Genomic DNA, 27,509 nt, shown 5'->3' on the forward strand with positions numbered 1-27,509 from the left:
TCTGCATCCTATAGACATGCCTAGAGTTGTTCAGCAACCACCCGCTCAATCACCATGCCCAAGAATGGAAGTTGGCCATATTGGCCAGGTCCAAATATGTTTTTTAAAGAAGTGGTTCAATAACCACCTCTTTCAGTGGGTCTGGGAAGGCTCCCTCATGGAGGGAAGCATTCACCACCCCACAAAGCCCATCGCCCAGCCCTTCCCGGCTACCTTTTATAAGCCAGGATGGGCAAGGATCAAGGAGACAGGTGGATGGTTTCACTCGTCCAAGCAGCCTGTCCACATCCTCGGGGGTAACAGATTGGAATTGATCCCACACAACAGGACAGGACTCTAGCACTCTCCCGCCCCGGCCCTGCTCCCACGGTGGAGTCTACCTCTTCCCGAAGCTGAGCAAATTTATCTGCAAAAAACTTTGCAAAATCATTGCAGGAGATCTAGGGGTTCTTACGGGGCCCCAATGGCAAAGGTTAAATTATGAACCACCTGAAAGAGTCTCCTGCTGCTGTTTTCTGCACATGCAATAGAGGCGGTGAAGAAGGTCCTCTTTGCCGTCCCCATCACCACTTGGTAGGCTCCACGTTGAACTCTATCCCGTGTCTGGTCAGATTCAGAATGAGTTATCCACCACCGGCACTCTGTCTCAGTGATTGTTTCATTGCCCTCAGATCTGGGGGAAACCACAGGGCTGTCTGGGCTCCATGCAATTGGAGAGGGCGCTTCAGAGCCAAATAGTCAATAGCCTTTTTAACTCCACATTCCACGGACCATCAGGGAATCAGCTGAAAGGCCATGAACATGGGATAAAATATCCCCTACCACTCTCTGGAAACCATTTGGATCCATTAAGTGGTGGGGGTGGACCATCCGAATAGGTCCCACCTCCCTGCAGAGGGGAAGGGTTGCAGAGAAGTCTAGTTGCACCAAGAAGTGATCTGACTATGAGACTTTTTTGTTTCACTTTTACTTAGTGTCAGATCACCCACATCCATAGAGGTGAACACCAGGTCCAAGGCATGTCCATGGCTATGAGTTGGGCCAGACTTATTCAGGGACAGCCCCATGGAGGCCATGCTTTCCACAAAGTCCCGGGCAGCCCCTTGTAAGGTTGTGTCAGCATGGATGTTAAAATCCCCTAGGACAGCCAAACTAGGTGTCTCCAGGAGAACATCCGCCATGAGCTGAAGCAGCTTGGCCAGGGAATCCTTGGTGCAGCGGGGACGTCGGTACACCAAAAGGAATCCTGTACTGCCCCTATTGCCCATCTTCCAGAAAACTGGGTCTTCCCAATAGGACGCCTGGTGTAAGCTAATGACCCCTAAAAATCACTGCAACCCCCCCTCCCTGCCCATATAACCTGGGCTGCTGTGTGTACAAGAAACCTGGTGGACAAACAGCGGTAAGAACAGGCCCATCTGCTTCATCCAACCAAGTGTCTGTTTATACATGATAGGTCAAGTCCTCCATCCATGATCAAGTTGTGGATGGCAGTTGTCTTAGTAATCACTGACCTGGCATTGCACAGCAGCACCTTCAGGTCATGTGGGTTTCCCTTGCTGATTCCAGTATCCTTCTGGTCAAGACCACACCCGGAGTCAGGGATAGTCTTCAAACAACGGCTAAACCTGCCTCCTCGGGAATGACATCATCTGGTCTTAGCATAACTCTTCCTCCTACCCGTGATCACTGAGACTGGATGTCCCAGTGCAGCCCCCCTCCCCCGTGGAACCTGCCCCAGACATTCTGTTGCTGGAGCCCACTCCCAGGCAGCCCTGACCCTCTCCTCTTGAGAACAGAATGCAAACTATACAATAAAACAATAGAAACTAATTAAAAAACAAAAATAATTTACAACTATACTAAACTTGCCCCAACTAAACTTTCACCCTACCCCCAACAATCAAAAACAAACAACCCCCCCCCCAAAAAAAAAAATTAAAATGCCACAGATTAAAAACTATTTAATAGCATTTAAAAGCATTTTTGACATTTGCCCCAGTTTGTTCCAGTCAGTCTGGGCTCTTCAGAACTCCCCGCAGGACAATGTCTCTCTGGCCTCCCAGGAGCCTCTGAAGTAGAGCTGGGTGAGTCTGGTCTCTGCCCCCTAGGCCAGGTGGAAAGGGCCTTGCAGGGAGCGGCCTTCAAAACCCACAGCCATACATTTCGGTACCAGCAAGGTACATTCTTAACTTATCCATTAATCACCTTAAACAATGTATTCAAACATACAGCACATACATTTTATCCTAGCAGCAAAAAGACACAATTCTGCTGGCTTCTCAGATACCTGAACATCATACGGAATGACAAAATGCTCTGAGGAGTGGTGGTGTGTCATGGGAGTGACTTTTTATTAATGAACCTGAGACCAACAATGCACCCCAAAATCTATTTGAAGACGTGAGGTGGAGGGGGAAATGGCTGGCTTTCAGGCAGTGGCCATCTGCAACTTCTCTAGTCTAATGAAATGAAACCTACCGGTATTTTATTTTTTAAAAGGTTTCATGAATAAATGGGCATATACACAGAGCGCTTCTCTGTGTATAAGCATCACTTTAGGGTGTCTTCAAGGTAGCCTTGCTGTGGCTTCAGCTCAGCATGCAGACAGACCCAGGTTCTGTCCCTGGAATCTGCTGGTAAAGCTGGGAAGATCCCGAGTTGGAAACTCCAGAGAGCTGTTGCCAATACTGAGATAGACTGATCCAAGGTGTGCCTTGGGAGAAAGAAGCTTCCTATGTTTGAGCTTTTGGAGGTGGTTTGTCAAACCCCCAACCCCAAAATATCCATTTGTAACTTTATTTTTAGATTTACTTATGATTCATGTGGAAATTTGGTTGTACTTTTTCATGTGTTTTACTTATTGTTTATGATTGCTTCTGTTGTGCTTGTTATTATGTAAATGTTTTCATGTTGCCACTTTGAGCATGGTTTTACCCAGGGCTTTTTTTTCTTAAAAAATGTTTTTTTTTTCTTGACGCAAGAAAATCACCATTTTATAGTTCAAATCGGGGAAACTAAATACAGTAAATGGACAAAGTACAAAGATTCACAAAATGTTTAGGGTTATGTGTACCCATGCATACTCCCAGCAAAAAGCAGTGGTTTTACCCGTGGAAAGGCACCATACAAATAAGATGATGATGACTAAATTTGTAAAACCGTGCTGCCTTATATGCCGTGCAGCCCTTTCTGGCACAGCTCTTCTCCTCAAATGAGGGCAGGTTGTCAGTCCCATACTGGAGGCAACCACAAAATGCCTGACAGCTGAACTTAGGACTCCTTCCAGCAATTCATTCAGTAATGAAGGCAGAGAGTGGCCTGCATGGCACATTTCTTAATGGAGGAAATAATAATCTGGCCACCAGGGTAATTTAGAATTAGTGCATGGATTGGGTGCAGCCCAGGGACATGTGGAGGGATCAGCACAACTGCTCCATTTCTTGAAAACTCCATGTCAGTTAGGGAAAGGAACAGATCACATAGTTTTCTGCAATGACATTGGGGGGGGGGGGGAGTGTGTGTGTGGGAGTGTAAATTTAGGGCTGAAGATGTTCAAATCAGGACTCTTTCACCCTCTGTTTCAGCCAGAGACTGAAAACTGCAGATGTAACTGCAGAAATAACAGTGAAATGAGCTTTTTTCTTATGGAGCAACCATAGAACAGCATCATCTAGTGGCAAAGAATATATTGTACAGTGGTACCTCGGGTTAAGAACTTAATTTGTTCTGGACGTCTTTACCTGAAACTGTTCTTAACCTGAGTGAAATATACTCAGAGTCTAGAGTGATTGGCTAATTTCGGAATTCTCCTGTAAGCCAATCAGGTTGTGGATTGACTTCCATCTGGAGCTGGATTGGGTGGCTCCTGCAGACCAATCATACTGCTGCATTGTTCTAGGACCAATCAGACTGCTGCATTCTGAATCCTATTGTTCTGGGACCAATCAGACTGCTGCATTTTGGATCCTATTCAACTCAGTACATAACACTGAGGTACCACTTTAGCTAATGGGGCCTCCTGCTGCCGCCATGCCGCCATCAGGCGATTTGTGTTCTCATCTTGAAGCAAAGTTCTTAACCCGAGGTACTATTTCTGGGTTTGTGGAGTCTGTAACCTGAAATGTTTGTAACCTGAAGCATCTGAAACCCAAGGTACCACTGTACTTTATTTAATGCAACCCAGGGCTCACCCAAACATCCTTGTGTGGCACGTTTCTGGGCGGAGCTCTGCAGTTTGAAGCTCTGTCCAGGAGCCAGGACCATCTTAACTGTTGGCTCTAGTGGCGCAAGGCGCCAGAGCACTGGGCTCTCGGGGCGCTGAGCGTTGGAGTCCGGGGCAGAGCCGAGTTCGCCCCCAAATTGCAGCAGAAGAGCCATATTCTTAGGGGCGCCAAGCTCCGGCTGCTGAAGCCGCCGTGCTCCCCAGCTGTGGGGAGGAACAGCGTGGGCCGCCAACGCGTCCCCTTCCCTGCTCTGCCTTCCCTTGCCGTCCATGTCCCACACTGGAAGCTGGAGATTCTATGCTGACATTGGGCATTAGTGTATTGGATGCGGCATTTTCTTTCTTTCTCTGTCTCTCCCTCTCTCCCCACTTCTCTTTTCCTTTTCTTTTAAGAAGTGGGTGAAAATGGGGGGGGGGGGAGCGAGGCTTCTGTTTGCACTCTAGTGTAAGTTTCATTGGCATCCTGTTTGTGAGGCAACAGAAGGGGTGCCGAGACTCGGGAAGATTTACCGCCAGGGTATTGAGTGGAGTGGGTAGATGCCTTCATTAAAATAAAATAAAAATAAATAAGGAACAATGTAGGAGAGGATGCGAAAATTATAGGAAGCACCTGCAGTTTTCTGATAATCATTGAAGAGCAACCAAAATCCTAGAAAGTAAGGCCCACTGTAGGACTTACTTATGAGTATAGAATCATAGAATCATAGAGTTGGAAGAGACCACAAGGGCCATTGAGTCCAACCCCCTGCCAAGCAGGAAACACCATCAGAGCACTCCTGACATATGGTTGTCAAGCCTCTGCTTGTTGTTGTTGTTTAGTCGTTTAGTCGTGTCCGACTCTTCGTGACCCCATGGACCAGAGAACGCCAGGCACTCCTGTCCTCCACTGCCCCCCGCAGCTTGGTCAGACTCATGCTGGTAACCTCGAAAACACTATCCAACCATCTCGTCCTCTGTCGCCCCCTTCTCCTTGTGCCCTCCATCTTTCCCAACATCAGGGTCTTCTCCAGGGAGTCTTCTCTTCTCATGAGGTGGCCAAAGTACTGGAGCCTCAGCTTCACAATCTGTCCTTCCAGTGAGCACTCAGGGCTGATTTCCTTCAGAATGGAGAGGTTTGATCTTCTTGCAGTCCATGGGACTCTCAAGAGTCTCCTCCAGCACCATAATTCAAAAGCATCAATTCTTCGGCGATCAGCCTTCTTTATGGTCCAGCTCTCACTTCCATACATCACTACTGGGAAAACCATAGCTTTAACTATACGGACCTTTGTCGGCAAGGTGATGTCTCTACTTCTCAAGATGCTGTCTAGGCCTGTCATTGCCCTTCTCCCAAGAAGCAGGCGTCTTTTAATTTCGTGGCTGCTGTCACCATCTGCAGTGATCATGGAGCCCAAGAAAGTAAAATCTCTCACTGCCTCCATTTCTTCCCCTTCTATTTGCCAGGAGGTGATGGGACCAGTAGCCATGATCTTCGTTTTTTTGATGTTGAGCTTCAGACCATATTTTGCACTCTCCTCTTTCACCCTCAATAAAAGGTTCTTTAATTCCTCCTCACTTTCTGCCATCAAGGTTGTGTCATCTGCATATCTGAGGTTGTTGATATTTCTTCCGGCAATCTTAATTCCGGCTAGGGATTCATCCAGCCCAGCCTTTCGCATGATGAATTCTGCATATAAGTTAAATAAGCAGGGAGACAAAATGCAGCCTTGTCGTACTCCTTTCCCAATTTTGAACCAGTCAGTTGTTCCATATCCAGTTCTAACTGTAGCTTCTTGTCCCACATAGAGATTTCTCAGGAGACAGATGAGGTGATCAGGCACTCCCATTTCTTTAAGAACTTGCCATAGTTTGCCATGGTCGACACAGTCAAAGGCTTTTGCATAGTCAATGAAGCAGAAGTAAATGTCTTTCTGGAACTCTCTAGCTTTCTCCATAATCCAGCGCATGTTTGCAATTTGGTCTCTGGTTCCTCTGCCTCTTCTAAATCCAGCTTGCACTTCTGGGAGTTCTCGGTCCACATACTGCTTGAGCCTTCCTTGTAGAATTTTAAGCATAACCTTGCTAGCGTGAGAAATTAGTGCAATTGTGCGATAGTTGGAGCATTCTTTGGCACTGCCCTTCTTTGGGATTGGGATGTAGACTGATCTTCTCCAATCTTCTGGCCACTGCTGAGTTTTCCAAACTTGCTGGCATATTGAGTGTAGCACCTTAACAGCATCATCTTTTAAAATTTTAAATAGTTCAGCTGGAATACCATCACTTCCACTGGCCTTGTTATTTGCAGTGCTTTCTAAGGCCCATTTGACTTCACTCTCCAGGATGTCTGGCTCAAGGTCAGCAACCACACTCCCTGGGGTATATGAGACATCCGTTTCTTTCTGGTATAATTCCTCTGTGTATTCTTGCCACCTCTTCTTGATGTCTTCTGCTTCTGTTAGGTCCTTTCCACTTTTGTCCTTTATTATGGAAATCTTTGTACGAAATGTTCCTTTCATATCTCCAATTTTCTTGAACAGATCTCTGGTTCTTCCCATTCTATTGCTTTCCTCTATTTCTTTGCATTGCTTGTTTAAGAAGGTCTTCTTGTCTCTCCTTGCTATTCTTTGGAAATCTGCATTCAATTTCCTGTATGTTTCACGATCTCCCTTGCATTTTGCTTGCCTTCTCTCCCCCGCTATTTGTAAGGCCTCATTGGACAGCTACTTTGCTTTCTTGCATTTCCTTTTCATTGGGATGGTTTTCGTTGCTGCCTCCTGTATAATGTTACGAGCCTCCATCCATAGTTCTTCAGGCACTCTGTCCACCAAATCTAAATCCTTAAACCTGTTCCTCACTTCCACTGTGTATTCATAAGGGATTTGACTTAGATTGTATCTTACCGGCCCAGTGGTTTTTCCTACTTTCTTCAGTTTAAGCTTGAATTTTGCTATAAGAAGCTGATGATCTGAGCCACAGTCAGCTCCAGGTCTTGTTTTTGCTGACTGTATAGAGCTTCTCCATCTTTGGCTGCAGAGAATATAATCAATCTGATTTCGATGCTGCCCATCTGGTGATGTCCATGTGTAGAGTCGTCTCTTGTGTTGTTGGAAAAGCGTGTTTGTGATGACCAGCTTGTTCTCTTGACAGAACTCTATTAGCCTTTGCCCTGCTTCGTTTTGATCTCCAAGGCCAAACTTGCCAGTTGTTCCTTTTATCTCTTGACTCCCTACTTTAGCATTCCAATCCCCTATAATGAGAAGAACATCCTTCTTTGGTGTCACTTCTATAAGGTGTTGTAAGTCTTCATAGAATTGGTCAATTTCAGTTTCTTCAGCACCAGTAGTTGGTGCATAAACTTGGATTACTGTGATGTTAAAAGGTCTGCCTTGGATTCGTATCGAGATCATTCTATCATTTTTGAGACTGCATCCCAGTACAGCTTTTGCCACTCTTTTGTTGACTATGAGGGCCACTCCATTTCTTTTACGGGTTTCTTGCCCACAGTAGTAGATATGATGGTCATCCGAACTGAATTCACCCATTCCCGTCCATTTTAGTTCACTGATGCCCAGGATGTCAATATTTATTCTTGCCATCTCATTTTTGACCACCTCCAACTTACCCATGTTCATGGTTCTTACATTTCAGGTTCCTATGCAATATTTTTCTTTACAGCATTGGACTTTCCTTTCGCTTCCAGGCATATCCGCAACTGAGCGTCCTTTCGGCTTTGGCCCAGCCGCTTCATCAGCTCTGGATCTACTTGTACTTGCCCTCCGCTCTTCCCCAGTAGCATGTTGGACGCCTTCCGACCTGAGGGGCTCATCTTCCAGCGTCATAACTTTTATATGCCTGTTGTCTTTGTCCATGGAGTTTTCTTGGCAGGGATACTGGAGTGGCTTGCCGGTTCCTCCTCCAGGTGGATCACGTTTGGTCAAAACTCTCCACTATGACCTGTTCATCTTGGGTGCCCTGCTCGGCATAGTTCATAGCTTCTCTGAGTTCTTCAAGCCCCTTCGCCACGGCAAGGCAGTGATCCATGAAGGGGAAGCCTCTGCTTAAAGACCTCCAAAGAAGGAGACTCCACCACACTCCTTGGCAGCAAATTCCACTGTCAAACAGCTCTTACTGTCAGGAAGTTCTTCCTAATGTTTAGGTGGAATCTTCTTTATTGTAGTTAGGAACCATTGCTCCGTGTCCGCTTCTCTGGAGCAGCAGAAAACAACCTTTCTCCTTCCTCTATGTGACATCCTTTTATATATTTGAACATGGCTATCATATCACCCCTTAACCTCCTCTTCTCCAGGCTAAACATGCCCAGCTCCCTTAGCCGTTCCTCATAAGGCATTGTTTCCAGGCCTTTGACCATTTTGGTTGCCCTCCTCTGGACACGTTCCAGTTTGTCAGTGTCCTTCTTGAACTATGGTGCCCAGAACTGGACACAGTACTCCAGGTGAGGTCTGACCAGAGCAGAATACAGCGGCACTATTACTTCCCTTGATCTAGATGCTATACTCCTATTGATGCAGCCCAGAATTGCATTGGCTTTTTTAGCTGCCGCGTCACACTGTTGGCTCATGTCAAGTTTGTGGTCAACCAAGACTCCTAGATCCTTTTCACATGTACTGCTCTCAAGCCAGGTGTCACCCATCTTGTATTTGTGCCTCTCATTTTTTTTTGCCCAAGTGCAATACTTTACATTTCTCCCTGTTAAAATTCATCTTGTTTGTTTTGGCCCAGTTCTCTAATCTGTCAAGGTCGTTTTGAAGTGTGATCCTGTCCTCTGGGCTGTTAGCCACCCCTCCCAGTTTGGTGTCATCTGCAAATTTGATCAGGATGCCCTTGAGTCCATCATCCAAGTCGTTGATAAAGATGTTGAATAAGACCGGGCCCAAGACAGAACCCTGTGGCACCCCACTAGTCACTCTTCTCCAGGATGAAGAGGAACCAGTAACAAGCCTAGAATCGGGCTGAGCTATTCGATTTGACAAAAAGGCAGGAGGGTGGGAAGCTAACCCTTAGCAGTCTCAATTAGAGCTTACGCCCAGGTAAATGTGCATATTTCTGGACAGGAGTGCTAAGGATAGCAATGTTAGGCTGCAGCAGAGGATTGCAGCATAACAGTTTAAGCCTACTTAGAAGTAAGCACTGCTGAGTGCAATGGAGCTTACTCCTAGAGAAGTAGGTGTACAATTCTGGAGTGGAGTGCCACTGATTTCAATAGAGCTTTTCCAAACTGTGTAAGAACTGTGAGGCTTGTAGAGAAATCACATCTTGCAGGTCAGCTGGTTGGCTTTCTGTTGCAAATGGAATGTGGCTATCTCTGAGCTTGTTTGTTTTTAAACATATTATTTATTTTTATTTATTTCGTGAAATTTCTATACCAAGTGAGTGTAACTGCCCTGCCCCGCCCCCAAAAACACCCCAAGGCAGTTTACAGAAAGAATAATACAACAAAATTATTAGTGAAAACAATTAAAACATCCAAAGAATTGGAAGCAGCAATAAACTAAGAACACATCAGCATTTTCAATATCTGCGTAAACAAAAATGTTTTTAGCAGGCGGCAAAAGGAGTACAATGAAAGCCCCTTTTCAACAGAACCCATCAAAGCAACTCACCACTCTGACTTCAGAAGCAGATTATAAGAAAAATAGTTGTAATCTTTTGTATTGTTAACCTGTTTTAGGCTGTAAAACTTAACAGGGCTTTCCTCATTTAGCTATTTGCTTGAAATATTTTCAGCCCCCCTCCCCTTCTTCACAAGGGACCCCAGGGTGGGGTGCAGTAGCTCCATTTGAAAAATAATAACTATCAGCACAATATAAACAGCACTCTTGCATCTGCCCACAAGACAGGATTTTAGGTAGCTCTGAATTTCACAGGTTCCTTTTTATCTGAGAGGTATTGTAGCTCTGGATGCGGGGGGGGGGGGGTGTTCCTGCCTTAAGAAGATCTCCCTGGGCTCAGTAGTTAAAAAACTATTACACTGGCAGTGGCCCCTTTGGGGGCAAAGCACTAGAAAGAGTGGCAACAGTCCAGGTTCAGGCTTGCTTGGAGGAAACTTGGATACGTTCTAGTCTGGCTTCAGGGCTGGCCATGCCACTGAACCTGCCTTAGTAGCCATGGTTCATGACAGTTGTTGGGAGAAAGATAGGTGGAATGTGACCCTGCTTGTTCCCCTTCATTGACTGGCAGTTTTCAGTACCATGGTATCCTTTTGGAGCATCTCAGGGAGGTGGGGGTTGGGAACCCTGTGCTTCAGTCGCTCTGCTCCTACCTCCAGGGCCATTTCCAGAAAGTAGATATGGGAGGCTGAGCACCAGGGGAGTTGTCCTGTTGTGCTCAGCAGGGTTTCATCTTGTTCACTAAAGGAGTGGGTGGTGGCGGCAGTGTAAGTTACCAACATCTGAAAAGAACCGTGTTTCTTTTGCTGGGTGGGTGGAGGTTTATTGTTATGAGAAAGTGACCCTCCAAAATTAATAATTCGGAAATGAGTCACTAGGTGCAGACCAGTACTCTAGCAGTTTTTACTTCTGGGTATAGATAGTCCTACAATCCTTTAAATATCTCCAAAAGACATCTGTGCTGATCATGGAATCATATACTATGATCTTTTGGTAATACAGTATACAAATACTGTAATCGAAATTTATTTGCTTAACCCTCAATCACCTAAATGGCACCACCTGACCTTGGTACGCCACTGAGGATGGCACACTTCTGATTTCTCTTTGGGAAGGGGCAAAAGTGTGCAATCTGCGTGCTGCTTTCCCTGGCGTGATCGGTGGTATGTTTTTAGCAGCGTGAGACTCCTTAAAAAAAGCTCAACAACTGTGGGTGGCGCCGGGCAGAGCTTTGCACCACGGTGCTGCATATGCTAAAGACGGCCCTGCCAGTAGTACCTTTTTTTAAAAAAAGGCCCCAGTTAAATGGGAGGTGAGGGCAGATACCACACATTTTGACAAATGACCTTGCTTTGCTATACGCTACCTTGTCGTCGTCTTCACAAGTCATCACATTGGAGAAAGGGATCTCAGCTTTGAACATTTTACGACAATGCATAAGTTGAACCAGCAGATAACATACAGTCTTGAACTTCATTCTTTTGGCAGGCTTTATGTCAGAGAGAATGAGACCAGGAAATATCTGTAAGGATAATAATACAAATATATACCTTAGAATAATTAAATATATAAGCAGCTGTAGTTAATGCATTACAATCAGAATAAAAGTTGGATAGGTTTAATGAACACAAAACAAATATTTGTGACACATACCTTGGGTTTTCATAAAAGAGCAAAATAAAAAATAAAAGATCACAGGGAAGTTCACAACATAAAAATACAAAATGCCCATTGACAGGAGCCCCCCATGCCCCCAATAAATGGAAAAGCAATAAATCCCCTCACTTCAACTGCATTTCCAACTGTATTTCCCTAAAAATCCCAACATGCCAAGAGACAGATAATAACATTGGGCTATGCTGCAGGCCTGCCATATGCCAGGGTGGTGAACCTCCCCCCTTGGGCCAAAGCCATATCTGCCCCACCTCTCATGGGCCAAATGTGACAGGCGAGTGGGGCAACCTTGCTCCAGGATCACAAAGGGGGCTACACCAAAAGCCCTGCCAAGACAGAACCTGATGCACACCCAGTGCCTCTCATTGGTGGCAAAATGCCTTGTGTTGACCCAGCTGCTGAAATTTCACTGCCGGCACAGTTGCCAATACAAAGCTGACTAAATCTTCTTCTTGCCTTGAGACAGTCTTTAAACCTCTTTTGTTGACCACCAGCATTACGCTTTCCATTTTTAAGTTCGGAATGGAGTAGTTGCTTTGGAAGATGATGATCAGGCATCTGCACAACATGACCACTCCAACGAAGTTGATGTTGAAGAATCATTGCTTCAACACTGGTGATCTTTGCTTCTTCCAGTACACTGATATTAGTTCGCCTGTCTTCCCAAGTGATGTGTAAAATTTTTCGGAGACACCGTTGATGGAATCTTTCGAGGAGTTGGAGATGGTGTTTATAAGTGGACTTCCTATAAGCACTTTCTGATGAACCTACCAAAGTCAGTCATGGGAACTAGTTCATTTAGAGCAGCACTGCCAGTTCTAAGTAGAAGAAGCTCTCCAAGGACTCAAGCTGAGATCTTGCCCAGTCCTGTTCCCCATCACCCTCTAACTGGGAATGCCTTGGTTTGTAGCTTCACACAAATCATGTAAAGTCTTTGTCCATACAAAAACGCTGCATATATTAGCCTGCTGCTGTGTATACAGTTGTGATTGCGGAGTTTTATGGGGAACTTCTACAATTGTTTTATTGTTTAAATTTTGAGTAAACTTTGATGTGGTTAAATTTGTTACTAGAAGCTGCCTTGAGCTTGGTTTTATCACAGAAAGGTGTCATATATATGGCCAGATAAATGGGATCTCCCACCAACTTATAACCCCTCTCCATAGACAGGATCCTGTGCAAAGAAATAACTCCATTAAAGTGAGAGGGGTCCAAAACCAGCCTCTCCCAGTCTGAGGTCCTGTAGATGTTTGGGAGTTCAGTTCCCATCGGCCTCAGCCATCATTGTCAAAGTTCAGCATCAGGTTCAGCACCAACAGGCCTCAAATAAAATATTTAAAAGTGGTGAATATTTTAGAATCTGTCCTCATTTAAAAGTGTAAATGGTACATGAAAAAGCTTTTATACATTATTGTGTTCACTCTAGATTTAATGAGCCTGCCTTGATGAAGGAGCTTGTTGTCAAAGCAGATTAGAAGAAAATGGGGTGTTACATATAATCCTCCTTTAAAGCAATTGTAGGGCTTGGAAATGGAACACATTCCCAACCATCTGTTGCTGCTAACGTTGAGTTTCATTCTTGCTGTCTTGCTGAAGCCAGTTCATGTTAATATCAAAAAGAACAATGCACTGAGAATACAGTGATTTGGCCACATTTCAACATTTAGAGGCTCATGGGAAAATAATGCTCTATTAAATCAGCAAGAAATGTGAATGTTCAGACCATGGCTGCTGTGTCTTACTCAATATAAAGGAAAAACAGTTCAGTCTCCTACTTCTCATGATATGATGAGGTAGAAGAATACACTGGTCAACAACAAATTTGTTGTCTGCATTTTTTCAGTTGATTTAGGACAAATCCGATGTGCTGAATCCAAAAATCACATTGGTTTTGCTCAATCAGGTCAAGTTTTTGAGCTATGGCACATGTTTTTTTTATGTTTTTGTTCACATGTACGCTTGTGTGGAGCATTTTAGAAGAAGTTGGTGGGGGTAAAATGCCATGTCGAATAATTGTTTTGATTGGAAATGATTATTTTAATGACAAGAAGTATTGAGGTCCGATAGTTCTGGGTGATTATGTCGAAAAGGGATCAGTTTGAAGTCATAAAACCTCGAAATCTTCCATAAATTGTTGCGGCAAAGCATAAAGTTGGGGAATCAAAACTAAGTTAATCCTGATCTTCTATCAGCACGTCGTCCTGTAGCTCATTGTGATGAAATTCCAGTGCCTATCTTTGGAGAACTTCCTGACATTAGCGATGAAGATGCCTCCAGTGTTGAAGGACATGAAGAAGAAGTGGTTCTTGAAGATGATGCTCCACATCTATTTTCCCAAAAGGAGTTGAATGATTCTAAGAATATCATGGGGCACCTTGTCAAATGCCTTGCTGAAATCAAGGTAGGCTACATCCACTGCGTTCCCTTCATCTACCAGGCTTGTAATTCTGTCAAAAAACGAGATCAGGTTAGTCTGACATGACTTATTTTTCAGAAATCCATGCTGACTATTGGTGATCACAGTATTCCTTTCTAGGTGCTCACAGACTGTTTGCTTAATGATCTGCTCCAGAATCTTCCCTGGTATTGATGTCAGACTGACTGGGCGGTAATTATTTGGGTCCTCTCTTTTCCCCTTTTTGAAAATAGGGACAACATTTGCCCTCCTCCAGTCTGCTGGGACTTCGCCTGTTCTCCAGGAATTCTCAAAGATGACTGCCAGTGGTTCTGAGATCACATCTGCCAGTTCTTTTAATACTCTTGGATGCAGTTCATCTGGCCCTGGAGACTTGAATACATCTAGACAAGCCAAGTATTCTTGTACTATCTCCTTAGTTATTCTGGGCTGTGTTTCCTCTGCTCAATCATTTGCTCCAAATTCTTCAGGTCGGGCATTGTTTTCTTTATCAGAGAAGACTGAGGCAAAGAAGGCATTGAGGAGTTGAGCCCTTTCTGGGTCCCCTGTTTGCATTTCACCATCTTCTCCTCTGAGTGACCCCACTGTTTCTTTGTTCTTCCTTTTGCTACGAACATACCCATAAAAGCCTTTTTTGTTGCTTTTAACCTCTCTAGCAAGCCTGAGTTCATTCTGTGCTTTAGCTTTTCTGACTTTGTGTCTACACGTGCTGGCTATTTGTTTGAATTCCTCTTTGGTGGTTTCCCCCATTTTCCATTTTTTGTACACATCCTTTTTAAATCTTAACTCAGTTAAAAGTTCTTTAGATAGCCACCCTGGCTTCTTTAGGCACCTTCCATGTTTCCGTCTCATTGGTATTGCCTGAAGTTGTGCTTTTACTATCTCCCTCTTAACAAACTCCCAGCCATCATGAACTCCCTTTCCTTTTAGTATTACTGTCCATGGGATCTCACCCAGCACTTCCCTAAGTTTTATGAAGCCGGCTTTCTTAAAGTCAAGAAATTGAGTCCTAGTATGCTTGGCTGCTCCTTTCCGCTGTATAGTAAACTTCAGAAGAGCATGATCACTCGCGCCTAATGATCCTTCCACTTCTACCCCACTAACCAGGTCATCAACATTGGTTAGGACCAGATCTAAAATGGCTGTTCCTCTTGTTGCTTCTCCCACTTTCTGGACAATGAAGTTGTCTGCAAGGCCACTGAGGAATCTGTTTGACCTTATGCTCTTGGCTGAGTTTGACATCCAGCAAATATCCAGGTAATTGAAGTCCCCCATTACTACTATCTCCCTTCCTTTTGCATGCTTGGCCATCTGTTCCAGGAAGGCATCATCTATGTCCTCTGTTTGGCTTGGGGATCTATAGTAAACTCCCACAATGAGGTCACTGTTATTCTTCTCTCCCTTAATTTTGACCCAAATGCTCTCATTTTGGCTTTGAGGTTCTAAATCTTGGATCTCTTCACAGGTATACACATCCCTGACATATAACGCCACTCCTCCTCCTTTCTTGTCTGGTCTGTTTCTCTGAAATAGATTGTATCCCTCCATTATTACATTCCAATTGTGGGACTTATCCCACCAGGTTTCAGTGATGCCTATTATGTCATATTTAGTTTGCTGTACCAAGAGCTCAAGCTCATCTTGTTTATTTCCCATGCTTTGCGCATTAGTGTACAGACATTGAAGTCCATTAATCATTCCCCCGTGTCTCTTATTTAAGGATTTTTTCCTCCCACCACTAGGTCTGCGTGCTGTTTGCTCCATTTGGTCACCCAAAGCTATATTATTTGACATACTCTTTGCTGTGGAAAAATAATGTAACTTACATAATTCATTACGTACGTTGGATAAGTTACATTGCCATTGTGTTATTCTATCCCATTCATTTTGATGCAAAGGAAATTATGCAAATAAGTTGGTGGAATTACTAGATTTATTTCTGTTCCATGGTCAATTTCCTGTTTCCATTTTCTTCAGAATTTTCTGACATTCCTAACCACAATAAGAAGCCGTAGTTCAGAAAGAAAGTACATGTTCAGCATCTCAATGTGAGTATCTGTGAGTTGTTCTATACCATTTCAGGTAGGGGAATCAAATATATCAAATGCATTTTGGGGGCAATTTCTGCTGCTGCTTCAGCAGCCAGAACTTCCTCTAATTCATATTTGAATGTGAGCTGTCTTTGCAAATAGGCTGTTCTACAGGGCCTCATCATACAGGCCACAGAACAAACAATCACCCAGCATCCTCCCAGTTTGAAAAACTGCAGTGCTGCACCAAGCATCTAAGCTCAGCAACACTGAAAGGCTCTCTTGGGCCCTTGTTATGTTTGCAGAAAGAATTACATTGTGCTGTCTCAGATGGTTTGGGGGAGAAATGCCCTTTGTAAGGCAGCCAGGACATCATCTTAAGGTATATTAGCAAGTTGTGCTAGTGCTGGGAGGGCCTGGACTATTTGATTGAATGTGATGCTGAACCCAGGTTTCCTAATCCTGCAACTCCCTTGGAATGCTAATACAGGGGCGGCATTTGTGTTTGAGAACACACATTCCTCAAATTAAGGTAGCTTTGTCCCTAACCACAGGGGAGCTTTGTGTTCCCCCTCCCACACAGTAGTTTCCTATGAAAAGGCGTAGCTTAGCAGCCAGATAACTGAGAGAGGCTCACATAGCACATACCTGACTGCCTTTGGGGGGCTAGGCGCATTTCTACCAGGGGTGAAACTGGGCTTTATTTCACCTGGGTCAAAGAAACAGTTTGGTACCCCCCCCACACACAACTGCGCATTTGCACACAGGCTGGGAGCCTCAGTGCTGCCTTCTGTAGGCTTTACCCAGGCCAAAAAACCTAGCTAGCTTCCCCCTACCCCGTAGCTACAGCCCTGTTTCTACACATCTGTGTTTACCCCCATCTTTTTCTCATCATCAAAGCAGAATTTACACACACCTCTAAAAGTTTTCGAAACCATTAGATAGCTAAAGATATGAAAAACAGCATTGTAAAGCACTGTTGAACAGAGAAACATCCAGCTGAAAGACAGGGCTATCCAAGGCAGGCATTGCTTACAGAAGCATAAAACGAAGCTCCCCACAGGTCCAGCTATCAGAACACTCATCACCCCAAAGGTCAGTTGTCGAAACACAAATATTTATGCCCAAACCTTGCAATACCAACAGCTAGTCCACCCAGTTCCTTACTTATAAGTAAGCCCATTGTACACAATTGCTGCAGATGAAACATCATTTTAAATGTGATGTTTTATGTTCTCTATCCTTACAAATATCAGAAAGACTTGAAAAGACACCATGCTCACACGCTGAAATGTAAAAACAATGATAATTATGATGATGATAATTATAATAGTTTTATTATTTGTAACCCACACATCTGATTGGGTTGCCTCAGCCACTCTTGGTGGCTTCCAACAGATATAAGAACACAATAAAACATCAAACATTAAAAATTTCCCTATACAGGGCTGCCTTCAGATGTCTTCTAAAAGTTGTATATTTATTTATCTCCTTGACATCTGATGGGAAGGCCCACTGCCTGGTTCCCTGTAACTTCACTTCTCTCAGTTTTTAAAGATATGAAGTCAACATTTAAGGGCACAATGAATGATTTCAGTGTGGTTTGCACAAGAGAACTTTCAGGTAAAGTGTTCTGTAAAATACTAATCTAATAAAAATAGGAAAATGATGGATGAATGTTACTGGCATCATGCTTATTTTTTATTTATTTCAAGTATTTATATACTGCTTTTCATCAGAAAAGATCACAAAATGGTTCACAAAGAAATCAAACAAATAAAATACAATATATACTCCCACTCACTCAATAATCACACAAATTCCATGCCGTTTTATTTTAGACTGAATACTTTTTTGTTCAAGTGTTTCAGTTATCTAAGTGTCCACAGTGTTCACAGTGAAAGAGATTGACCATCTAACTGACATGGAGTGTTTTAGCTCAGCGTTTCCTGTTCAATTCAAATAGAAGTTCAGCTCATAGATGAAAATTCACATGAATCGTTTATGATGTCACAACACCATAGAAGAATCAGACCACAAAGCCAGAATGAAAGACATACCTTCCTCCGGTGAGATGGCACAATGAAAAAGGTCTCAATATTATGCTTCTTCAAAAAACTGTTCCTTTCATGGCCATAGCCTGGTTCTACCTCGTAGTCCCCATTCAGGCACTCTAAGGTGGTCTTTGTAATATGCACTTTCCTAGAGATTAGGTGGAAGTAGGCAAGAAAAAAGACAATGCCTTGAAACATCATAGGCTTACTTACTCTGTGGTATGTAAAAGCTTCTGCTAGGTCACAATTTTTTTCTAGCCTATGTGTATACACACACACACACACACACACACACACACACACACTGAGCGTGAAGAAGGGTGTTTGCTAAACCCCAATCCAAATCCTCAACTGGTTTGGGTAGGGAAATCTTGGATTTTCCCAAAAAGATTGTCTCATCCAGTTTGGTCCTAGCACCAAACTGATAAATGTTTGCAATGGATGCCCTTTCAACAGAGTTGGTGGCATATTAACACACTGAGAGGCATGGAGTCTTGACATGGTGCTGACAATGGGTCCACCCCTCTGACATTTGCAGATGCCACAGGCTTTTCCTGCAAGAATTCACCACCCTTCACTGGGGCCCTGAATACCCTTCAGCAAAGACGTAGCAAGTGTCACTGGTGCCTGGGGTGCATACCACTGGTGCTGCTGGAGTGACTCCCTGCCACCCAGCAGAGCTGCACTGCACACCTGCCCAAAGGGCACACCCACAATGTCCTGCCAACCCCACGCTGTTTTGCAAGGCTGCAAGGCTGCGTGAAAAGGATGCAGGGGGCATGCACCATTCTGGTTCTCTTCACGCAGCCCTGCAGCATCACAAAACAGTGTGGGGCTGGCAGGGCAGCATGAGTGCGCTCCTTGGGAACATGTTTGTTGTGCCCACCAAGGGCCATGGGGAGCAGGGGCACAGTGGAGCAGGGCTGGCAGGGCATTGAGAAGCAAAATTCACCCACCAAAAAAAGCACCCTCCCAGGGTACCCGCCCCTCCCCACACGACACCACTGGGTGGGTGGCAGAACTTCAGGTTGAGACTTACCCAGGCAAGCCTCCAGCCTCCATTACATTAGCCAGAGTCACATCATTTGACCAAACATCATACTGCCATTTGCGAAGGCCCAGGACACCACAAAGCACCCTTCCTGTGTGCAGGCCGACCCTCATGTTGAGATCTACTTCAGTGGCTTCAGCTACTGATCTAGAAAACACAGAATCAGAATGCAGTACATTAGAGAACATTTGTTATCATCTTTCCCCTTTCTGTTCCCCACAAGGGTAAAAGCTTCAATGTATGCAATACTATGAGGCCAAAACACCCGACTTATTTTCAATTCCTTGGATGTGGACCACGTAGTAATGAAGATTAAACTTTGTGTTATCTTTTAATCTTTTTAGGATGGCCACAACGTTTCAAGACTTGATTACTGCAATGCACTTTATGTGGGGCTACCCTTGTGCTGCACCTAAACAGTTGATAGGGACAGACAACTGTCTGCCCATGTGGTACCAGGTCAGAAACCCGGCTCCATGATAGTACCACCTGAGCCCCTTTATCCCTGCCCAATTGCTGAGATCTTTGAGGGTGTCTCTGTTGGTGGTCCTCCAACTAGAAGCTGTGCATGTAGGGTTGTGGGCCCAGGCGTGGACCTGTCTCTTGATTGGGATCAGACAGACACTCTCCTTGCAGAACTTCAGGTATATGGCAAGGACTTTCTTATTCCAGTGGGCATTTTAAGGTAGTGTTCCATCTGAAGGCAGTCCTGTTTAGGGAAGATTTTAATGTTTGATGTTTTATCATGTTTTTAATATTCTGTCTAAAATGGTTTATTCATGATTGGCCCAAACACTGTCCTTCCTACAAGGTAGCAGGCAGAAACTTTTGCAATTGCCTCATCAAAGAGACTAACACACCAAAGTCAGAGTCTGACTCCTTGAGTTCTGGTGAAACCTGAACACCCACATAGAGCAGTGGATAGGAAATTGCTCACAATATTAGTCTTCACAGCCTAACAATCAGCGAAAGTCCATATTGCCACATGAGATTCCTGGTCTCCTCTGGCTGGAGGTTGCAGACATCTCTGACCCATAGATCTTCAGATGCACCATGAGATGTTCCCAATGACACAAACATCTCTGGAGAGGACAGAAATGCAGTGTCTCAGAACTGTGCTGCTCCACCTGAGCTCCCAGAAGTGATTGGAGATATTCAATAGACAGTCTCTCAAACCAGATGTGGTCAAGTCATCCACCACCCTCCTAAATTTGAATACTTTGCTATGGGGAGTGGTAAAAGTCTTTTCCTCAACGAGGAGTCACATTTGAAGCTCTGACTCCAAGCATTTTTATTCCAAACTGGAAGATAGTTGAAATATATTTTAAAAATATAAAAAAATGTCCAGTAGCACCTTAGAGACCAACTAAGTTTGTTCTTGGCATGAGCATTTGTGTTACTGGACATTTTTTTTAATTTTAATATATATTTCTACTGCGTTAGACCAACATGGCTACCTACCTGAATCTGGAAGATAGTTGTTCACATTCCTGTAAATAGGAAAGGATGTAGCATATATGACCCATTTCTTTAAAAGGTTTGGAAGCTCTCCTTCCTCCTTGGATGGGTGTTGTTTCCTCCTTAATCCTCATAAGGCATTGTTTCCAGGCCTTTGACCATTTTGGTTGCCCTCCTCTGGACACGTTCCAGTTTGTCAGTGTCCTTCTTGAACTGTGGTGCCCAGAACTGGACACAGTACTCCAGGTGAGGTCTGACCAGAGCAGAATACAGTGGCACTATTACTTCCCTTGCTTGGGCATGGGTGCTTGTGTGTGTGTGTTGCTACTGAACATTTTTGAAGCTCCTTTGATCCCTGCTGCTTCTTGGTCTTAGGGTAGGCATGCAGAAACGGCATCTCAGAGAGTGACTACTTTCCTCTCGACCCACATCAATAAATAAGGAGATGCTACTGCAGGGGGAGGCAGGCCAGGAGGAGAGATCATCACTGTCCCAAACTATAGTTTCCCATGGCGTCTGAATGGGAGCAGCTCCCAGCTCTGCTGTATCAGCTGGTGATTGTGGAGAAGGAACTTTTCATTCACCTCCTGGAGACCCTGAAAAGGACCGTGTGTGTTCTGGTATGCGTGGGAGTGTGGGGTGACCACACTCACCACTGACATGCGACCCCTGGACTGCTTGCTATGAAACAATGTGGGCCTTGGGCCAAAAAAGTTGAGCCACTCCTGCTATGGAAGGATGCAAGCCCATGAAGAACTTACGTGATGGTGTCAATCATATCCAATCCCATTTCCACACAGCAGTGGGCATGATCTGTTTTGGGCTGGGTCAGTCCTGACACACAGTAGTAACAGTCCCCTAAGATTTTTATCCTTCTGCAATGATTTTCCTAGAGAGAGAGAGAGGGAGAGAAGTTTTTACTGTGGCAGTACATGTCTCTACACTTCTGCATAACATGTTCTCTAATACAGTGGTACCTCGGGTTAAGAACTTAATTCGTTCTGGAGGTCTGCTCTTAACCTGAAACTGTTCTTAACCTGAAGCACCACTTTAGCTAATGGGGCCTCCTGCTGCCGTTGCGCCGCCGCCACATGATTTCTGTTCTCACCCTGAAGCAAAGTTCTTAACCCGAGGTACTATTTCTGGGTTAGCGGAGTCTGTAAACTGAAGCGTATGTAACCTGAAGCGTATGTGTCAGAGCTGCCTCCAGGTCCCAGCTCACAGAGGACCAACGCTAGGCTGTAGTTATGTACAAAAGTCTTTATTGAGATTCAGTCTCCATTTCAAAGCCGCAGCGTGCAGCTCTACGTCCCGAGCTTAGACCGGCGAAGTCCTGTCTGAGTCTCCTCCCCCTCCACACCAGTTTAAGACTCTCGCTTTGCTCCACCTCTTCCTAAATTCCTTTCTCCTCTGGGCCCTCCTGCCCGCTAGGGTCTCATCCTTCCTCGACTCCTCTGATGCTGACCCTGACGATTCTTGCCCCTCCTTCCGGCGGGCTTTAGGACCTGGTTCCCTATCCGGGCTACCTTCTGTGCCGCTCGCCTGTACCTTTGAACTTGGCGCGCGCGCCCAGCCTGCAACTTTCCTCTTAACCGTTAACTCGCTCTCCGATGGAGGCGTGGTCCACCCTGACTCATCTTCTCTCGCTGGTGGTGCATATGTGGGCTCTGACACCTGGGACTCCTCCCCCCCACTACGCTCTGGTGGGGAAGCTGGTCCTGATTTGCAACTGGTGCTCTGGGAGTCCCCGCTGGCCCCTTGCTTCTGGGGTGTCCCCCTTGGGTCGCCCCTTGCCCTGCCCATCGGCGCCCCCTTCTGTGAATCTTCCGATTCGCTGGAGAGGCTCATGGAATCTATCGGGCTGCTGTCATATTCTCCTACGCTGCCCTCGGATTGCTCCCCCTCACTTTCCATCTCCTCTCCTCCCTGCGCTCCCGCTGAGTCCCTGACATCCATCCCCCCCTCGAAGCCCCCCCTTCCCCCCTCCCCCTCCTCTGGCGTGGGTTCCGGGTGCTCCAATGCTGTGGGGGTGCATGCCGGATACCGGTCTTCCCCCCTGGCATGCTGCCAGTCCGTGACGGGTACATCGACGTCGCTCTCCTCCGCTTCCATCTCGTTGCCGGCGTGCTCGAAACCAGGATCCTCCCCCAACCCGTCCATGCCCCCTTGTTCCCCCATTTCCTCTGGGTAGTCTGCGTGCCAGGGCCCTCTGAGCAGTCTCCTGCGCCACTCCTCCTCGGGTTGAGTGTCCCACCAATAAGAGCGCTCCGCACCCAAGTCTGAGACCGACCCCTCCGGCGAGGTAGTCTCTGGAACCGTCTCCTCAACCGAGGAGAACCCCTGAAACGTACTGGCTGAGAGTGTGGGGGTGAAAAGATATTCGTCAAAATAATCCTCCGGCATGGGCCTGTGTGGGAAGAGTGCGTGGAACTCGTCTTTGAGGTAGTGCTCCTCCACCGCATAGTACGGCACCCAGCTGTTGGCGCTGGCCGGGGCACCTTCCCTTGCGATGAGATATTCGACTCCCTCTTCCCCCCATCTCGAGTCCAAAATCTCCGTCACCTCGTTGAGTGGCCCCGCCCTCGGCGACCCCCCTGTCATGGGTGCATCTCTAAGCGGACTGGGAGCTGTTCCTGGCTCCTGAAACCTGTGAGGTGCCTTGTAGGGCGTTAGCACCGATCTATGAAAGACCGGGTGCATTCTGGAACCCTCCGGTAGTGTCAAACGGAAAGCCACTGGGTTGATCTGTGCCTCGACTAGGTAAGGGCCCAACTGCTTGTGTCCTAGCTTCTTCTTAGCTAAGGACCTGGCCGGCACTGCCTGGGCCGCTAACCAGACCCAGTCCCCTACCCGTATGTCCTCCCCCACTCTTCTGTGTTTGTCTGCTTGCATCTTGTATACGTGTTTTGCTAGGTCTAACTGTCTACGGAGCTGTTCATGGACCTCCTGTAACTCCTCTGCCAATGCCTCTGCTCCCTGTGGCTCCCCCTCCCCCTCTTTCTCTAAGCCCGGGAAGGTCCTGGGATGTCGCCCGTGGTTGGCAAAAAACGGTGTCACCCCCGTGGACACGTGTTGTGTGTTGTTGTATGCAAACTCGGCCAGGGGCAGATAGTCCACCCAGGTCGAGGGCTGCTGGTTGGCGTAACATCTCAGGTACTGCTGCATGACGGCGTTGACCCTCTCCGCTTGTCCGTTGGTCTGCGGGTGTCTTGCCGACGCTAGGTTGACCTTGACGTTCAGGATCCCCATCAGCTTCCGCCAGAAACTCGAGATGAACTGGCGCCCCCTGTCAGACAGGATAGACCGTGGCAGGCCGTGTACCTTGAACACGTGGTCTATGAACAGCTTGGCTGTCTGTTCCGCTGTGGCCACCTTCGCGCAAGGAATGAAGTGCGCCATCTTGGTGAACATGTCGACTACCACAAGTACTGCTGTTTTGCCCCTCGAGCTGGGCAGGTCAGTGACAAAGTCCAAGGCTACCCTCTCCCACGGTTCGGACGGGGTCTGTAGCGGTTCTAACAGTCCCGCCGGCGGTCTGTGTACTGGCTTGGCCCTTTGGCAGGTGTCGCACCTCGTGACGTATTCCGTGACTTCTCCCCGCATCTTGGGCCACCAAAAGTCTCTGGCTACTAATTCCACCGTCTTGTCCTTGCCGAAATGTCCGGCGCTGGGTGCGTCGTGTAGCTGTTGCAGTACTGTCGCGCGGAGTTCATCTCCCGGTACGTAGATGGCCCCCTTGCGGAGGAGCAGTCCGTCGCGTATCTGGAACTCGTCGTCCTTTGCCGTGCCGCTGCGCACCTCCTCCATCTTGGAGCGCGCGAAGGAATCTGTTCGCAGCTCGCGCCGTATCGCTTCCAGGTCTATTGTGGCAGAAGCGCATGCCCACGCCTTGGGTGCGAAAATGTGTTTGGCCGCTACTGGTGCTGCTTCCTCCAGATACTGCGGCTTCCTGGATAGCGCATCAGCCATGACGTTGTTGTCTCCGGGGATATATTCTATCCTGAAGTCGAAATCCGCAAAGAACTCCGCCCAGCGGATGTGTCTCTGGTTCAGGAACCGCGCCGTGCGCCAGTACTCCAGGTTCTTATGGTCCGTGCGAACTTGCACCGTGTGTTTGGCTCCGATGAGGAAGTGCCGCCACGCCTTGAATGCTGCATGAATGGCCAGCAACTCTCTGTCCCAGATGATGTAGTTCTGCTCCGACTTGCTGAGCTTCCTGGAGTAGAAAGCACACGGCCTCCAATCCCCTTGCGGGTCTCGCTGCAACAGGACTGCCCCCACGGCTCTGTCGGAGGCATCCGTCTCCACCCTCATGGGCTTGCTGGGGTTCACATGCAGCAGTTGTTCCTCGGAAGCGAAAAGACGCTTGAGTTTCTGAAAGGACTGCTCCGCCTGGTCCGTCCAGATGAACTTCTTCTTCTTGGAGCTGAGGGTGTCCGTGATGGCCGCCGTCTGCATAGCGAAACCCTTGATGAACTTGCGATAAAAGTTAGCAAAGCCGACAAACCTCTGGACCTCCTTCCGATTGCGCGGGCTTTTCCAGTCCAGTACTGATCGTACCTTGGCGCTGTCCATGGCGATTCCCTTGTCGGACAGCTTGTAGCCCAGGAAATCCACCTCCGTCATGTCGAACTGGCATTTCTCCAGCTTGGCGTAAAGCCTGTGCTCCCGTAGTCTTTGCAGGACTTCCTTGACATCTCTCTCGTGAGCCTCCTGCGATTCCGAGAAGATCAGAATGTCGTCCAGGAAGCAGACGCACTTCTTGTATAGGAGCCCCGCTAACACGTGATGCATGAAGGCTTGGAAGCAGTGGGAGCCATTTTGTAAACCGAAAGGCATAACCCTATACTCATAGGTGCCCAAGGGCGTGAACATGGCCGTCTTCCACTCGTCGCCCTCCCGCATGCGTATAAGATTGTACGCCCCTCGTAGATCCAGCTTGGTGAAGATGCGTCCCTTTCTCACCGTCGCGAGCAAGTCGTCGATCTTGGGCATCGGGAAAGCCGTGGGCTTGGTTTTCGAATTTAAAATTCTGAAATCAACTACAAGCCTCTTCTGGGGCGTGTCTTTTTTCTTCACAAAGAAAACAGGACTGCCCCCCACTGCTTTGGATTCTCGGATGAATCCCCGCTTCAAATTGTGATCTATGAACTCCCTGAGCTCTTGCAGTTCGTCTTCAGACATGGAGTACAGTTTTCCGGTCGGCAGCGTTGCCCCCGGCAGGAGGTCAATCTTGCAGTCGTAGGGTCTGTGGGGAGGCAGCTTGTCCGCTTCCTTCTCGCAGAAGACCTCCAAAAACGCCTTGTACTTGTCGGGTACAGCTTGCAGCATGCCCAGTTGTAGCTGTGGGTCATCCTCTTGCCCCTCGTCCTCCTGGTTAGTCATGATGCAATGTTCTGCGCAGTAGGAGGAGCAGAAGGTCAATTTACGCTGGTACCATGCCAATGCCGGGCTGTGCCTGTCCAACCAGCTCATGCCCAACACTATGGGCGTGTCTGACAGTTGGGTGACGTTGAAGCTGATGACTTCGCGGTGATTTCCAATGCGCATCACCATTGGCGGCGTTTGCTGTACCACCTGTCCCCCCAGCAATTCTCTTCCATCGACTGTCACTACTTTCAGGGGCATCGTGGCAGGCAGGAGCGCTATGCTATGTTGCTTGATGAAATCCACCCCCATAAAGTCTGCATTGCTACCAGAGTCAATGGTAATAGGCACTTCCATGGTGAGCCCATTGGGAAGCTGGAGTGTTGCGGTGAGCTGCACCACTGGTTTGGGCGGGAGGGGGTCTGTGGGCTGTAAGATTCCTGGGGACTGCTTCACTGATTCGTCTGGCTGGGCCCCAGCGGCTCTGCTTCCAGCCAGACTTCGTCGTTTCCCTGCTGCGGTTCCCTCTGCTGAGCTGCTTCTGTTACTTTTGCTGAGGCTGCATTGTGCTTGTGGAGCCTCTGGGGGCACTCTTTTGCCATATGCTGAGCACTTTCGCAGATGTAACACTTCCTGTTCCCTCTAGGAGGCTTCACCTTGGCTGCTCCTGGTGTGAGGGCTCTGGTCGCTGACTGAGCCTTGGCACCACCTATCTCCATCGGCTCCTCTCCCCCTCCCAGTGGAGGCGTGGATTGAGCGCGCGCTGAGTCTCTGGGGAAGAAAGGAGGTGCCCTTGCTGGCGTGCGTCCCCAACGCCCTTCATCTTTGCTCCAGGGACGTTCTTCCAGCCGCACACCAATCGTCAGCGCCTTCTGGATCACTTCTTGAGTGCTCCGTGGCCTCTCCCCCCTTGCGATTTCGTCTTTCACAGCCCCGTTGAGCCCCTCCCAGAACAGGTCCCTGACGGCCGCTGAATCTTTTTCCCATCCCAGCGCGTTGACCAATGCAAAAAAGCGGGAATGATATTGCCTTACAGTGGCTCTGCCTTGTTTCAGACCGTGAATCTCTTTTCTAGCGACATCGACATCTATCTCCGATAAAAAACAATCGTCCATCGCCTTAATGAAGGCTTTTGCGTTTTGGAGGGCTGGATCATTATCTCTCCACAGATTGCGCAACCACGCTTTAGCTTCTCCATGGAGATGCGTTAGTATGAAGCCTACTTTCTCCTGCTCATCTCTAAAGTCCTTCTCCAGCAACTTTAGCGCAAAAACTACGTCTGCTCTGAAGTTAGGATATTGCTGCAGACTCCCATCGAAATGCGACACCAGGCTCCCCCTTCTCTTCCCGAGCCCGATCCCTTCTGATTTGGCTGCCGGTGGCCCCTGTTTAGTCAACATTTCCAACCTGTTTTGCAGATCCTTGCAGACAGCATCTGATTCCTCTTCTCTCCTCCTTGCCGCTCGTATTTCTGCGTTAAGTTGTACCACGGCTTCTTGCAAAGCTGCCAGTCGTTCTTCTGTAGTCATCTTGTGCTGCTTTTGTGAGCTCGCGAAGCACCAATCTTCGCCCCTCGCTGCATCCTCTCACGTTGCGAGGTTCTTTGAAATCTGAGACAGGACTTACTG

At 47.0% G+C, this 27,509-nt stretch overlaps 1 protein-coding gene and 1 long non-coding RNA gene across 6 annotated transcripts in view; one reads left to right on the plus strand and one right to left on the minus strand.

The window, feature by feature from the left end:
- Positions 1-27,509, minus strand: part of ADCY1 (adenylate cyclase 1) — a 236,131-nt gene that overhangs the window by 35,771 nt on the left and 172,851 nt on the right. For both annotated transcript variants that reach the window (XR_013832103.1, XM_079947528.1), the window contains exons 5-8: positions 21,276-21,403; positions 19,045-19,203; positions 18,012-18,153; positions 11,198-11,353 (exon numbers count right to left, since the gene is read on the minus strand). Coding sequence is in view for 1 of the 2 variants with exons in the window: in XM_079947528.1 (XP_079803654.1) it covers positions 11,198-11,353; positions 18,012-18,153; positions 19,045-19,203; positions 21,276-21,403 (585 nt within the window). In the remaining variant the exon portion in view is untranslated. The remainder of the gene's footprint in view (positions 1-11,197; positions 11,354-18,011; positions 18,154-19,044; positions 19,204-21,275; positions 21,404-27,509) is intronic.
- Positions 1-27,509, plus strand: part of LOC307199693 — a 69,313-nt gene that overhangs the window by 13,387 nt on the left and 28,417 nt on the right. For 2 of the 4 annotated variants that reach the window (XR_013832130.1, XR_013832131.1), the window contains exon 2: positions 15,899-15,969. This is a non-coding gene — a long non-coding RNA (uncharacterized lncRNA). Of the gene's footprint in view, positions 1-15,898; positions 15,970-17,831; positions 17,996-27,509 lie in introns of those variants that run through there. The other 2 variants (XR_013832132.1, XR_013832133.1) reach the window with 2 other exon arrangements.

Source organism: Podarcis cretensis (genome assembly GCF_951804945.1).
Source record: "Podarcis cretensis genome assembly, chromosome: 12".
Taxonomy (NCBI): Eukaryota; Metazoa; Chordata; class Lepidosauria; order Squamata; family Lacertidae; genus Podarcis; species Podarcis cretensis.